The sequence below is a fragment of the Labrus mixtus genome, chromosome 14, assembly GCF_963584025.1.
Source record: "Labrus mixtus chromosome 14, fLabMix1.1, whole genome shotgun sequence".
In the NCBI taxonomy this organism is placed as follows: Eukaryota; Metazoa; Chordata; class Actinopteri; order Labriformes; family Labridae; genus Labrus; species Labrus mixtus.
In genome coordinates this window covers 11,053,067-11,068,197 of record NC_083625.1, presented here as the reverse complement: position 1 = coordinate 11,068,197, position 15,131 = coordinate 11,053,067, and the positions used below count along the sequence as shown (strand labels likewise).

Below are 15,131 nucleotides of genomic sequence, written 5' to 3'. Positions count from 1 at the left end.
TGCCAGTTCTTCCTGTAAGAATAATGAACACTTTTGCATTGTTGTTAACCGGCAGCTTATCATGCTTGTAAAACGTATATTTTAAATGATCATTCTTATGTTTATTTATCTCACTGTAATGAACCACAGTGTAATTATATCATAGTATAAAAAGAATGTAACTCATACCCATGTTACTGCCTAAAAAGGAACATTTAGATAATTAAATGAACATCTTAATTGTAGGACAAATAGTCAACAAACAAGCTGCAGTATTTATTCAAGCGAGAAGAAAGTTGTTTATTCTCAATTGTATTACTACACTGGTAAAAAAAAAAAAAAAAAGGCCTTCCGACAACATTATGGCACGGTGCCATAGCAACCTGTATGCAGACAAAGGCCTTTAGGTGCAGTTCAAGTTTGTGCTTTTCTCTGTAACAAAAGTGAACCGGTGGAGTGGGTGTTACTCCACTGGCAAAGCCATCAGCTAACACACCACACTTAACAGGAAGAACAGGTTGTGCTTAGGCCTGCTTCTCTATAACCCTTTTCACACATACGGAAATCTCATGAAAAACTCCGGAGATTTGGCTACCCGGAGGGTCTTTAGGCTGTGTGTGAACGCAAACAGCCGCATTTTTCGCACAGACTTTACCCGGAGTTTCTCCAGCCAGACCCCTAGTATTTTTTCCGCAGAAAATCCGAGTGAGCCGAAGTCTGAACGCGGCAGCATATTCCCCCGGAGATTTCAGCTCGAGCCAATGGGAAGAGAATGACGTTTATATATACGGTGACTGCCTAAAGTGTCTGCCCACGACCACTCTGCACTCTGAGCATTCTGTTTTCTGTTCGTCAGTATGTTGTTCTCCACTCTTTTGTGGATGTTGTCATTCCATTGGACTACACATAGCATTGATATAAAGGCAAATATTCTCATTATAACGTTGTGTAGCGGACTCTGTTGCTTCGGCCGTTGTTTATTTACGTCACGTCCCCCCTCACCTCTGACAGGGATAGTCCCCCGCTGTGAGGAGCATATGTGAACGGCTAGGTCGGGAGAATCTCTCCGGAGCGGTCCTCCTGTAATTATCTAGATATTATCCGGAGTGCATATGTGAAAACAGCTTATGCAAATGGTACGTGTGTGCATGCATGCACACACGTACTTCAGAAGTGGCCAGAGGCAGAGTTCATTTTGGACTTTGATGTTTTCAGTGCTCACGTATTAATCACACTGACACCCACTCATTTATGTCATCAGACTGCCTAACACTTGGCAAAAAAAAGCTGAGGAGTGTCCTCACTTTGCTTCAGAGCCGAATTGTTCAGAGTCCTGAGAGTGCTGCAGAGATGACTGCTGTTGTTATGAATCAGTAATCAGCGCTGTGTATTTGGTGTTTATGATGTCACAACTGCTGTTTCTACTAAATATTCAAGGAGATGAAGACAGGCAGAATTAAATACGTATATTTTCACTGTCATGAAAGATCAGGAGCAAAATCAACAGTGTAGACCAGAGACTTCCTCTTAGACCGAAACCCAGGAGCCCTCAAAACGATGAAGTAGTTCAACACATTCCTCAGCCTGAGCAAAGCCATACCTGCCAACACTGCCTGCTGAAAAGAGGGGGATTTTCCAGCAGAATAAGCTCTTATCCCAACAAGCACACCCTGACTTTTTCGTCCTCTGGGTTATTCACAGAACGGTTCATTCTTCTGACTTGGGCTGATCAGAAGTGCAAACGCACTGTCAAAGAGATGGGGTCCCTTTCAAGCCCGCTGGAAATGAAATCTAATAGCTTCATTCTTAAGATTTAATCTAGCTGATTATCAATGTTTGCTTTGTGAAATGAACAGAATGTACCTCTGGCTTGAATTATCATGTGCAGACTAAACAACAAAGACAAACTGCGGCAAACATCCAGAGTGTGATAGTTTCATTAAGACACACACATGGGTGTCTTTATTTAGGAGAATGAGTAGAAGCCCCCAAACTTCAGTGAAACATGAATTTTGCACACAATCTGGGTGACTAATCTGATGTTTTGTATGTTTTTGCTCCGAGCTAAGTTCAAACCACCAGCAAGTTCAACTATTTAGTTAGGTGTAACAAAGACACTACAAAATAAAAGGAAAGTTTTATTCACTCAAAAACAGCAATGCCATTGTTAATGCCATTTGTTATTCACCCGTTGTGAACCTAGTTTCAGCTGTATATTCATCATGTAGTAGCCTTGCTCTGATAACAAACCCTGACGTTGGTACATAAACATACAACAGACACTGTGTGTTTATGCACTGTGTCAGTTCAGGGAAATGATACATTTAAAACTTTCATTCTCAAACACTAAAAGGAGAAATAGCCTTTTGGTTACTGAGTTAAAGCTAGAGCGGAGGATACTTAAACCTATATTCTTTATAGTGGCCTGCAGGGGGCGTCTGCACTGGTTTTACATAAATGTCAGCTTGATACTCTGATGATTTATAACCTCAGTAAACATTCTCCTGTTATGTCAATGGTCTCAATCACTAGTTTCAAGTCTATGTTTATTTTCTAAATGATGGTTCTACTCGGAGGAAAATGGATAATAAAGTAGGTGAGGTGTTAGGGCATAGCTATCTGAACAGGAAAGAGTTGCAATGTGTGTCCACCCTGTTGTCTTAATAAGGTCACTTTTAGCTTAAAAGATACAGGATGGTGACATCATGCACCAGTAAGTAAGGTAGGACTAGATAATTAAATGCATAAAGAGTGTCACATGCACAGACACAAGCTGCATCAAAAAAAGAAACACAAGCAAGCAGTTGCATAAGCAATCAATACATGAGAGGTTCTCAATAGGACTCCCTGATGGTGTTGTAGACACCCATCAATACAATTGAATTAGCCCTACACAGCCACAGAGGATGGCTGAACGTCGACAAAAGCTGGGCTAGTACCCGCAGCTGCCACTGGAAATACCAAACAAAATCTTTAATAAAGGCAAAGCACAATAAAAACGTTATATTCTATGACGCAGCATAGAAACAGATCAACAACTTCCACGGCTGACTTTAATTCACTTTACATTTACATCCAGTTAAAAATGTCTAAAACAACCATTCATGCCTCGTCATTCATCTAACACTCCGATTCTTTATTCTCTTGCAATGTTTTGACATTAAAATAAATGGAGCAAAACTCCTGCACCTTCGCAACTTATTGTCAGAACTTTCCGTGGCGCTCCGAGGCCGACATGTGACATTGTCACAGTCAATGCATCAACGCGTGCACCAGGGGGAATATGATGTAATAATGATCTGTGACTCAGACTCACAACGCACAGCATCAGCAACACACACACACACACACACACACCCATTTACCAACAGGCCTCATCCAAGTGTCACTGTCACTGTTCAATAGGGTTCTTTGGTCTCCCTCTGAATGTGTCAATCAAAGCCTCCGTCAGCAGCTCCGCCCGAGGCCACACACCACCTACAGACTTCTCTGTAGGGATGTCTCTGGATGCTTTGTGTCGTAATGCTGAGCTAAGCTGAGTGAGAAGACGGACAGAGAGTGCTGTTTTCAGCAGCAAGGATTCCCCATCCATTGTTCTTTGAACCGCGACCAACCTGCGCCCTGACCTCTGATAACGACCTTTGACTCCTGTGTTGGTGTGTGTCGATTTGTGTGTGTGTGTGTGTGTGTGTGTGTGTGTGCCCCCAGGGGACTCTGAACAATGTGGGACCGAACTATTAACTGCTTTCAAAGCCCTCACACAGAGAGGCTGAGGTAACTAACTTACTAGATGTACACAGATAGAGACATACACATTAATCAGGTGTAACTGTGTCTTCTAATGTCATCATTTTCAACAGACATAAGTCATAATGGTAAATTTAATAATGCAAATTTGCAAATGTTTAATACTTTCAGATAAAGCTGAACTGAAAATTGTTTTTGTTCCTCTAAAGAAAACTGAATGGTTTTCTTTTTTTTTTAAAGGATTTCAGTCTTCTATTTGAAATGTATGTTCATTTGAGAATAAGGGCACATATAACTATAGTTGGTACACATGAATGAAATATTTATTTCTAACTATAATCAATAAGCATATTGATTATAATAGATGAACAGTTGAGTGTTGATACATTTTCTTCTACTTCCCGGTCTGGTTGAGAAACATGACTGTGATGGCCACCGTTTACAAAAAACTAACTAACTCAGCTCTGCACAATGACAAAGTGTTTTTGAAAGTGTTCGAGTCAGTGCGAGGGTGTGTGAGTGCGTGTACGTGTGGTCACAGTGTTTATTTCTTAATATGTTATCAGGTTTAGATGTGCGCCTGTTCATCCTCAATAACCACATCCTTCCTGGAGGACAATCCGCACATGACATGTTGTTACATCTGTCTGCAGAAAAAAGTGTTACTCACTGCTCTACTAATGGCTGATAAATTATTGACCCATTCTTTATACATCTTTCATGAGCACAGCTTGATTTCTGGGTTGTTTATCGTTCTCCAATGTGGCCTTGGAAGAGGTAGTAAAAGTTAGTAAAGGAAAATAGTTATGGACTACTAAAACAAAACTGTTGCAAGAATGGCATTCAATGACTTTGTTAAAGTAAAAAAAGTCAGATCAGAAAAATGAACTTTGAGCCTCAAGAGTATAAGTCAGCCTTTTAGCGTTTCATTTTTTTGTTTTCATTTGCAGAATTGTTTGCCGTATCATCCGGACATCATTTACAGTTGTTGAGCAGTTGCTTGGATCAGCAAGCTTGAAGTTTGTTTATGGCAGTAATATGATATCAGAGATGCTACTTCTGTAATTCATTCATGTATTACAACTAGGAGTGCAAAATATAGTCAGCCCACAGTGCAATAAGTACCTTGGATATTTGGTCTGATTTTTGGGTTCACACTTTCCCCGTCTGCATCAAGCAGGTAACATGTGGAGTCTGCGTGTGTAACAATCAGCAGCTTTACGTTAACTGTAACGCAGTCTGTTGCTGTCAACTTACAACCTCTGTAAGTTCCATTTGAGAAGCGACAAGTGTAAATTTATCTTCCTCGTCTCTCTCAAGAGGTATTTTAAAACCTGAGGCTGGTGGTCCCCATGTTGGAAATCCTAACTCTAACTAACTTCCAGCTACCTTATAAGCATGCAACAAGGTGGAGTTTTGTTGGACTGAATAAATATCTTGGTTACTGGTACACGTCCATCTAGCTTGTCTTGCTAGTCATCTAGCTGGCTCTTAAAAAAAAACAACATGAACAAAGCCAACAGTTTAAGGTCAATAATGGGATTTAATTAGTGAAGCCTATACTCAGTGCAAACAGCTACAACACACCCAGATTCTTCTCAGCCACGCCCCTTATCATACCTAGTTTTTACTTAATGAATGAGCCACAGAGACCAAACCCGTTTATTGAGCCATGCTGTAAAAAAAAAAAAAAAAAAAAAAGCCTATGTTTCCGTTGAAAAGTTGGGCATTATAATATGGGCTATAATGGGTATTTCTTTGTTTTCGGAGCAAGCCTCAAGTGGACACTCAAGGAACAGCAGTGGGGTTTTTGGCACTTCCATATTGGCTTATTTTTATTTTACCGTTTATGATTTATTATCAATTAATCTGCCATTTGTATTCTTTATTTATAGTTCAGTCAGTTGAAGAAAATGTATATTGTCAGTCACAAATTTCTAACACCCTTCAGGGATAGCAAATAATCCACATAAATAGTAAATCATTTATTGGGCTCATAAGGGTGCTAGTTCAAAAGTCATGTACTTCTCTGTCTAGATCTTCGTCCCATAGGTCTGATCTGCTGTTCTGGGACAGATCCAGAGTGTTGATGTTTGAAAATCCCTCTCTGCTTCATGGGCCGCTCTTCTCTTTTCTGGAGTGTATTCATTCATCTGGTCTCATCTGAGGTGCTTTATTCTCCTGCTGCCTCTGTATGACTTTCTCTCTCTCTCTCTCTCTCTCTCTCTCTCTCTCATACCTGCGAACCCCCCACCCAAATCTCTTCACATACTCACGCATTCACTCACAAGGGCATCCAGACCTCAGATCCAAGCGTCCCACTGTTGCCATGGATACCACTTCGTACCCTGTCAGCACTTCTGAGCTTTGCCTGGAGCGAGGTAATTTCTCCCCCTCCTCCCCCCTTCAAACCCTCCTCTCTCCTTTCTTTCCTTTTCTAAGAAAGAAAAAAAAATACCATCCTCCGTTCTCAAGAGGCATGACTATTCTGTCTCAGATTCATTCACCCACAATGTTTGGCAGCAGCAATCTCCTCCCCTCCTACTCCCACTCCCACTCTATACAGCCAGCAGAAGTGTGTGTGCATACACACTCTCTTTACAGACAGAGACACAGTTCAGGGAAAGGAGATGGAGGGAGAATCTGCATCTGCTGCTGATTGCAACCACACAGGATGAGTTAAATGCACATATTTCCCCATGTTTCCTTTGGGAACACATGGAGCTAGTTTAATGCAAGCTAAGCCACAAAGAGAAGACGTTTCTTCTCGAGAGTTACACTGGCAGAAATACTGAACGTCTTACTGATGTGCATAATTTGACCTTTATGTTTCTGCTGCAGGCACGTGAATAACACGAGCCTTAAGACAGCAGTTCTGGCAGAAAAGCCGGTTTAAAACTATGCTTGAGATTTAGCAGATGAAGAAAGATTACTACTTCACCGTTAGAGAAGTGAACTGTAGGCTGAACCCCGGGGATGAATGATGTGATAATAATGTGATACTTCCCTTACAGGGAAAACTTGGAGCCTAAATCAGGCTGAGCTTTAAACCAGCTGGCAGGAATTCAGTATTGTTTAAAGACGCTTTAGCAGTGGGGCAGGAGGCTCAAACCAAAGACCTCGAGCATAACGACGGTGAGGCTGTGAAACATAAGAAATAGAGATGCTCTAATACTGACACAACTGTCTGGAAACCTCAAATTAAGGTAACATTCAAGAGCAGACACACCAGTTTATGCAACAATCTGACCCCATAGCGTCTTTCTTTTTGTAAATGTAGCGCTGGAATGGGATGAGCTGACGCTAGCTTAGCTTGTTTGCAGTTATGGCTTCCTTGTTCATCCTTTGAACGTTTTCCTGACAGCCTAATTATCAGAATAGGTCCCCTACCTTTCAAATAAATGGACCTAGTGACTAAAACCAAAAAAAAAGTAGTAGTAATAGTAGCAGAATTAAACAGCTGTTAAAAACAGTATTTTGGATATGGGACTTTGGGCAAGCTTGTACACAAGAGCTGGTATCCAAATGAGCTGATCAAACACAATTCCAGAATTTGTATCTGCCTGAGATATTGCCTTAAATTCTGTGCTAGGTATCTGCAAGCACATCAGTCAATGCACCAAGCCAATACCATTAGACAACCCCAAAGATCAACTGAAATAGTTAGGTGCGAGCTAAAAGTATAATGGTCAATGGTAGCAAAACGTCAGCAATCCTTTTTTTTTTTACACCAATAAAATATTTTTTTGGTATAGGAAGGGTAATTGGCATTGGCTGATGTTCGAGTTTAGGTAGCTGTATCAGTATTAGAGAGGGGGGGAAATGATTAAGGTTCTCTGTCAAGTGAAACACTGTGAGGAATAGTAAAGTCAACACAACTGCAAACTGCCCTCTAACACACTCTACCTCTAGGTAATAGGTAACTGCACTCATCCACACAGAGAGTGACCCATGAGACTATCTATAAATATTCTCTAAGAGTCAGGGAAGATTTAGCTTCTGCGTTACATCAGGTCAGAATATCAGAGATCTGGCTCATGATTATGTCCATAATCCATGGAACTTCCTTGCTATACTTAGATGCTTTAGCCTTGAAAGGACCAACACGTTCACATCTGAACTTCCACACAGCATTACACCGATATCCCGACAGCATAATGGACCTGCTGTTTCAGGGGGATCAGCTGAACGTGGACGTAGCAGGAGCACAGGCACAGCTGGGATCGCTGGTCTTTGCATCGAGGGGCACATAACGTGGTTTTATCCTTTCTATACATAGACCTGGAAGTATTCTTGGAGCCACCAGGCACTCGCTGCAAAGATGACTGACAGATGGAGGGTTAATATTATGTCAAAGTCTGGGTAAACCCAGCTGAACACGTTTTTTTATAAGCGGTTCAATTTGAGGAATAGCTTACTGACGAGGAATGGCATAAATCTTTTTTGCTGACAGCTCGTAATACACAACCAGGAAGCTTGTGCACAACAAGTACATAAGTCATAAGAGGATAGTGTCTTGTGGGGGGGGGGTAAGCTGATAAAGTCACCTGGCGATGACCACGTACTTAGGGTCATAATGTTTTGCCGTCTGTTAAAGTGCAACTGCATCAGCAGATGTCATAACAACCGTCGATTGCACTCAAAACTAGAAAAAGAACAGCTAATCTCCAGGTTCACAACAAGTCACACATTAAGTTTACAGTAGACGCAACAGATTGGCTCAAGACGAATGTAGTTTCGGATGAGGTGCCAGTGCAACCAAACCTGAAATGGGGCATACAAATCCCAGTGCAAAACAATTCAATTAGTTGAACATGTCTGAACATGTCCCATAGGACAAAAAAAAAAAGGTTTAATTTGATTTGGCTCCCTCACTACCTTTTACTTATGATCACAGTTCATCATTTTGAAAATAAAATGCTGCCTCTTAGATATTTCAATGTAGCCATGCATATATATTTTTTATACCTAGCCAGGATGTAATTTACTTCCTTTAATTTCCATCTGATGCATTACTGGACTTTTTTTTTTCTGTTTTGTGGCTTTTTTAAACGACAACTCTACAACATCTACTCAGTTGTCATTCCATCGACATTTCTTTGACAGGTCAAAACAATTATCGCCACGGTAACGAATTAGCTATAGTGTAACACCAACATTAATGCAGACTTGATGATGTGATAAATGAGTGAATATTGAGCTTTAAAGAGCTTACTGGTTGGCCTACACGGTCAAGCAATAGTAAAATCAATGGGAGCCATTGACTGACCTGAAGCACAGGAAAATAGCATCAACAAAGTTTTTTGGTTTTTTTTAAGAGAAGAAATTGTCAGAACAAATAAAAGATTTAACTAGTCAAATATGAAGGCAGAGAAGTCGGATAGGACCATATCAGTTTAAAGAAACAGTGCCACAGTTTCCTTCACTAGATGGGCTGGAAATCCACAAACCAAACTGTGGGAACCACTGGGATGTAAAGCTCACCATCACTGTCATACTGGGCCTATAAAGCTACATTCTTAACACTATGAAGAAGAAGAAGAAGAAGAAGAACATCCACAAACCTATTCTACACCTTTGAGTGAACCCCCCCTCATGCGAATGATTAAGGGTGAAAAACTGTCAAGTCTCTTACCATGTCCGCTGGGGTGCAGCTGCTCGTCATCGTGAAGGTTTTCCAGGTCCTCAAAGGGATTCACAACACACGCTCACACACACACACACACGCAAGGCAAAGGACACAAATATTTCCCTTTTTTTTTTTTCGTCTCCCCTTGGTGAAAGCTGCTCACGAAACTCTTGAATCCAAGTCGTTTATTTTGGTTTATAGAAGGAAACAAAAGACAGAATGTATCCCAGATGGTGACTCGCACTCTCCACTGTCACAACACTGAGGTAGTCGGTACGTGTTTCAACGCTTCTTCTTCTTCTTCCTCCTCACTATTGCACAATCATTTCGTTGATCATTTTCCACACAATTCGGTCAAATTTGAGCGTGTAGTTAATGATAGTTGGATAAGCGGTCGACCCGAGGGCCTCCTCCAACTCTCCAATCATCCAAGAATCTGCCGCTGTAGAAAAGGTGCCTACGCCATGCGAAAAACTAAATACCGCTGGCACATCCGGACTCGGATCTTTTTCGCTCTTGGTGAAAAAAAGAAGAAACTATATCCGTAAGGTTTAACGGTTCACGTCCTCTGAAAAAAACTCAAACGCTTCAGTCAGTTGTTAAAAACGCGACGCACGATGAATTGTGCCAGTCCCTCTCCTTGGAAACGGGAGTTTGTGGTGATTTGTTGTTAATTTACTGACTGCAGCGCTGTACCTTTGAGACCCGTTCAGCTGTCATCCTGCCTCACCAACCTTACGTCAATACGGTGACGTAAGACGACACGGGACTTCCTGTTACATATTTCAGAATAAAACACAGGACATATTGTATTATTTCACAAAAATATTTTCATATTGTCTAATGGTGAACCGATGAATAACACAAGTGCCCTCCTGGACACGGGTGGGTGCAGTAACTCTGAAGCTAACTTTTCAAAAGTACACTCAGTTTACTGCACATTGCACAAGTTTACTTTTTCTTTAAATTTAATTTAATTTTATTTACCATTTTGTACCTTTTGCACAATTTAGAATTTATTACTGTAAATATTATTCATCTTATTTTACCTCTTTTTATTTTATCTATTTTACCTCATCTTATCTTACCTTATTTTGGTTGTATTGCACCGTGGGACGGAGACAAACGCAATTTCGATTCCATTGACAATAAAGTTGACTTTGACTTTGACTTTGAGGGAGTGGCCAGAGGTGGCCTGGGCCATGCTTTAAATGGTAGGCCTAAATTTGTATTTATATAGGCGTAGTGCTTTTCTACTCTTCTTGACCCCTCAAATGCCTTACACATCACATTCACCAATTCAGACACATATTCACACACTTACTGCAGAGGATGCTATCTTAAATAAAATGCCAATCAGCATTGACATGCTAATCAGCATCAATGCAATTTATACTCACTGATATTTTGCCCAAGGACACTTAGACACATGGACAAGAGCTAGGATTGAATTGCCAACCCTCTGATTGAGATCGACTCTACCTCTGCGCACAACTGCCCAGAAATCTGATAGGCCAATCTGATGGCCTAACTACATCATTAAACAAAGACCAACACATTACAACGGAGAAAACATAATCAAGAGCTTTTTAGCATGTCTGTTCAGAGGAGAAAACATTAGGCTAAAGCAGGATGTCCAGATTGTCCTTCCAGATGGGAAAATGGGAAAAAAGTGTCCTGCAAAATTTACTCCATTTTTTTTTTTTTTTTTGCCATACAATTTGTGTGGAAGGATGTTCTTGTGACTTTGTTTTATGAAGGTTATGTTTTGGAGATATTCATGAAAATAATAATTACTCTTAATAAAGTACGACAACGTGGGAAAACAATCTTCTAATAATATCGAGTAACAACACAGCTCAAATAAATACATCCTTTTTTTTTGTACACGATAATTACCTTCGAAGTTCTATTTTGAAGTCTAAGTAGCTCTGAATCCGGGTTTTATGTCTGTCAGAGTGCTGCTTGATGCAGCCCCTTTAAAAACATGGCGGCAGTCCTCAGCTCGGGGGCTGCATCAGAGAGGAGTGTCTGAAGTAACGGGAGATCATTGGGAGAGCGTAATGCGGAGGAACCGCACACACCTCCGGAGAAACTGTGAGGATGGGGGGGAGATGGTGGAGTTGTCTTTTTACTGAGAGGGTCAAAGGTGTGGGGAATAGGAAATGAGAGCTTACTGGAAAAGGAGGAAATCCATCTTTTAATATTTGATAGATGCAAAGTTTTGTAGTTCAAAAGTGTGGTCCTCACTCCAATGGGTGGAAGCATTCCAGCTCTACACTGGAAGACCCTTGCTGAGATTCAAACCAGGAACCAACTTGCTCTGAGGCTACTGGTAACCCCTACATAAACGTGTCTCTTTGCAGTGCTTACTATATGAAAATGAATGGTTGTTCTATTTTTTTTTTCAAGACAAACACAGCATTAAAAGGAAAAAAATTACATCAACCCACCCGTTCACTAAGGTTGAACACCCAGTCTGTCCCACACACATTTTAAAACTTGTGGTGATCGTGCGTTTGAGGCTATATAGCACCAATCCTCTTGAATTACATGCCCATTGATGTGTAGACAGGCCTATGGGTAATCAGGTCCATCCAGTCTACTTACTGATCTATGTTTTACTGTGCCAATTAGTCATACTGGTTATGGCAGGATTTTTTAATGTCAGTCCATGAAGTACTCATTTGTTCCTGTTTTTATTATAGGCTATGTATGTTGTTATTTTGTTGATGTAAAGCACTTCGTGACCTTCACTGTGAAAAGTGCTATATAAATAAACTTTAATGTCTTACTTGCTTACTTACTTTTCCCACTCAGTAGCGGTGAATTTTCCTGAATATTTCTTGCTGCATTCACACATCGGCTTAACAACATTTCTTCCTGAAATTTTACGATGTGGCTGGCAGGACAAATCTAGGATAAAGTCAAGATGGAACTATTAGAGTTTAGTGTTCACAAATGCAGTAAGAAAATGTACTGAAAAATATGCATGAGTATAGTTCACTGTCCACAAACAACTAATCAACGAATAAACCAATCAGTAATGTGGACTGCATTTTCTGTCATGGGGAGAGCTGAACTGGGTCAATAATGGCCTTTGATAGCATTAGTGATTTTGGGGGGCTGAATAAAGGATTTAACGTATCTATACTACAATAAAGAATATGATATAGAGATTATATCTAATATTCTGATAAATCAAAATGAATGAGAGTTAACAGTTTTATCATATTAGTTCAATATAGTTGTGGTCTTATTTATGACATGCATCTAATGCATATGTAATATAATATCCTGTCTGTGCAGAAGTGATCTTTCTTGTGTGTGTGCCTGTGTCTGTGTGGTTTGTGTGTGTGCATGTGCATGTGCATATGTGTGTGTGTGTGTGTGTGTGTGTGTGTGTGTGTGTGTGTGTGTGTGTGTGTGTGTGTGTGGGCCCTGTTTCCGTCAGAGGTTGAGATGTGTATCAGCAGCAGGTCTGTCCTCTCTCTGGTGGACTGAGTGAAATCCATTGTGGCATCAGGAGTGGCTTTTTCTCTGAGATCTACAGGATTAACCACCTAATCTCCCCACCATAAAGGGAGAGTGGAGAGGGGGTAGTGAGTCTAACACACACACAAAAGGGTAAGCATGCCTGCACAAACACAGTGAGGTGTGAATGTGTTTTTGTTGGCCATGTTTTCAAAATTAAGGTCAGTGTGTGTTTTTCAGCCACTAAGCCAAGTGGGGCAGCAACCCGAAGCTATTGTCTTTATACACTCATGATTTATTTATAATTGGTTGTTTTAAGACACACAAAATGACAAATATTTCTAAACCCTCATAATTCCGCATAGGTACGCATGAAACTGCTTGCTTTGTCTGACCAAAGCTATTACATATAATAATATTAAAATAGTCGCAGCAAATCTCCTCATTTTAAAAGCTTTATATGTGACAAATGAATGATGTGGTTGGTGGATTCATCAGTAAATCAGCATATGTTTTAATATCCACATTCTCCCTGTTGAGCCTATACTCTCATGCATGTGTACAGGTGTGTAAACTGGGTGCTTGCACATAAACAATGCACCAACCACCTCAGTCATTATTTAGTAAGTCTTTGACTTAAGTGCAACTCTATAAATTATATAAATGCAACTTATTTCTTTCACATTATATACAAAGGTACTAAAACAATTACAACAATCATATCAAGAAGTACGCGCCAGTGTCTGCAGAAATACACTTTCTATCACCCACTTTCCTACTTGTACTTTCACAAACTGCCATTTATATAGGTTGCATGAATACGAACATGAAATACATGCATTCGTTTTTTTTTTAAGTTTGTGGCTGGCAGCAGCTAATATTGTCGGTATTTTGAGCAGCTGTTTAAAAGACACAACAGTGAGGGTAAGTGTCACAAAAGTCTGACACGTTTTAGCCATTAAATAAAAGTTGTACATATAGTGTTCTTTTACATATTACATAATCAGCTTTACTAACACATTTTAATCAGGCACTATGTAAAATATCTAATCATTAATTATAAAATGTGCATAAATTGATCTGTTAGTTGTTCAAAAATCATCATTACATTAAGTTTTAACAATTTTTTTCAAGTATTGGTTAATGGTAGTTATTACAAAAGTTACCTGCTACAATACCTCTTTAAAAGTGCAGGTACAATGTAAAGCAGGGTATACAATAAAACACTCAAAATATAGCGTGCCGCTTTCTACTCTCAAGGATTTCTTGCAGTCCAACAAACTAACACATTCAAAACTTAATGTCCAATAAAGGACCCAGGAAAAATCACTGTGTCTGAATGATTTATGGTAAAGTTCTAACGATTTAGCTTATTCTACTCAGCATTTATTGAGTATGAGCTTGTTTTTATTCTGTATATTACATGAGACTGGGTATAAGAAGCCCAGCCTGACTTCACATTCAAACAGAAGTGCTTGTGTATAATCTGCTGGCTGTCTCATATGTTCCAACCAAAACCTGAATGAACCTAGACAGAATAAACACAAGTGTGTGTGTGTGTGAGAGTGTGTGTGTGTGTGTGTTTCTCTGTGTGTGTCTGTCTATCTATGCCGCCTGTGTTTCCCTCCTCAGCAACTTGCCTGTACTTGTTCCATAGTGCCGGATGGTGTAATATGAACCAGCAGGTCACCTTTACAGTGCCTCAGAGCCCCTCTTTAAGGTCTGCTGATCAAATATAAATGTTACATTTTGTGTTAAGACAATACCACTCTGTAATCCTCTTAGACTCTGCTCTCACTTAAACTTTCGTCTGAGCACCTGCTGCCTCATTCAGACCACACACAGACAAACTGTTAACATGAAGCACATGTAGCACACATCTCATAAAAAAGGACCATCATTAACAGGGTCTTGTGTTTGAAAAGTCGAAAGGGCATGATAATAGTACAGCAGTTCATTGCACACTGTCAGAGAAGAAGATACACTGATCTATTTCTGCTCCCAGTGTCACTACATGACAGTTGCTGCTTTTTGACTTTGAAGGGCGGCATGCGCTACGCACTTTGTGGTTACCACTGATCCATATATAAACACTGACGCTGATCAGCACATGGAGATCCTGCTGCTTCGCTTCACGCAGATTATTAACATGAACCATGTGCCATCGGCTATTCTAAGAAACTGAGGCAGACTTTGAGCTCTGACTGTGGCTGTGCAAAGGTTGGTGCTGCTTGGAGCCACCAACAAAGCAACACAACACCCAGCGTGACGTTTCACACCGCCCTGACTGGAAGGACAATTC

At 40.3% G+C, this 15,131-nt stretch overlaps 1 protein-coding gene across 1 annotated transcript in view; it reads right to left on the bottom strand.

Annotated features, from left to right (window-relative positions):
- ubl3a (ubiquitin-like 3a) overlaps positions 1-10,093 on the bottom strand; it is a 34,095-nt gene extending 24,002 nt beyond the window's left edge. The window contains exon 1 of the mRNA XM_061055074.1: positions 9,362-10,093. Coding sequence (XP_060911057.1) covers positions 9,362-9,391 — 30 coding nt within the window. The 5' untranslated portion in view covers positions 9,392-10,093. The remainder of the gene's footprint in view (positions 1-9,361) is intronic.
- Positions 10,094-15,131: the final 5,038 nt, after the last annotated feature.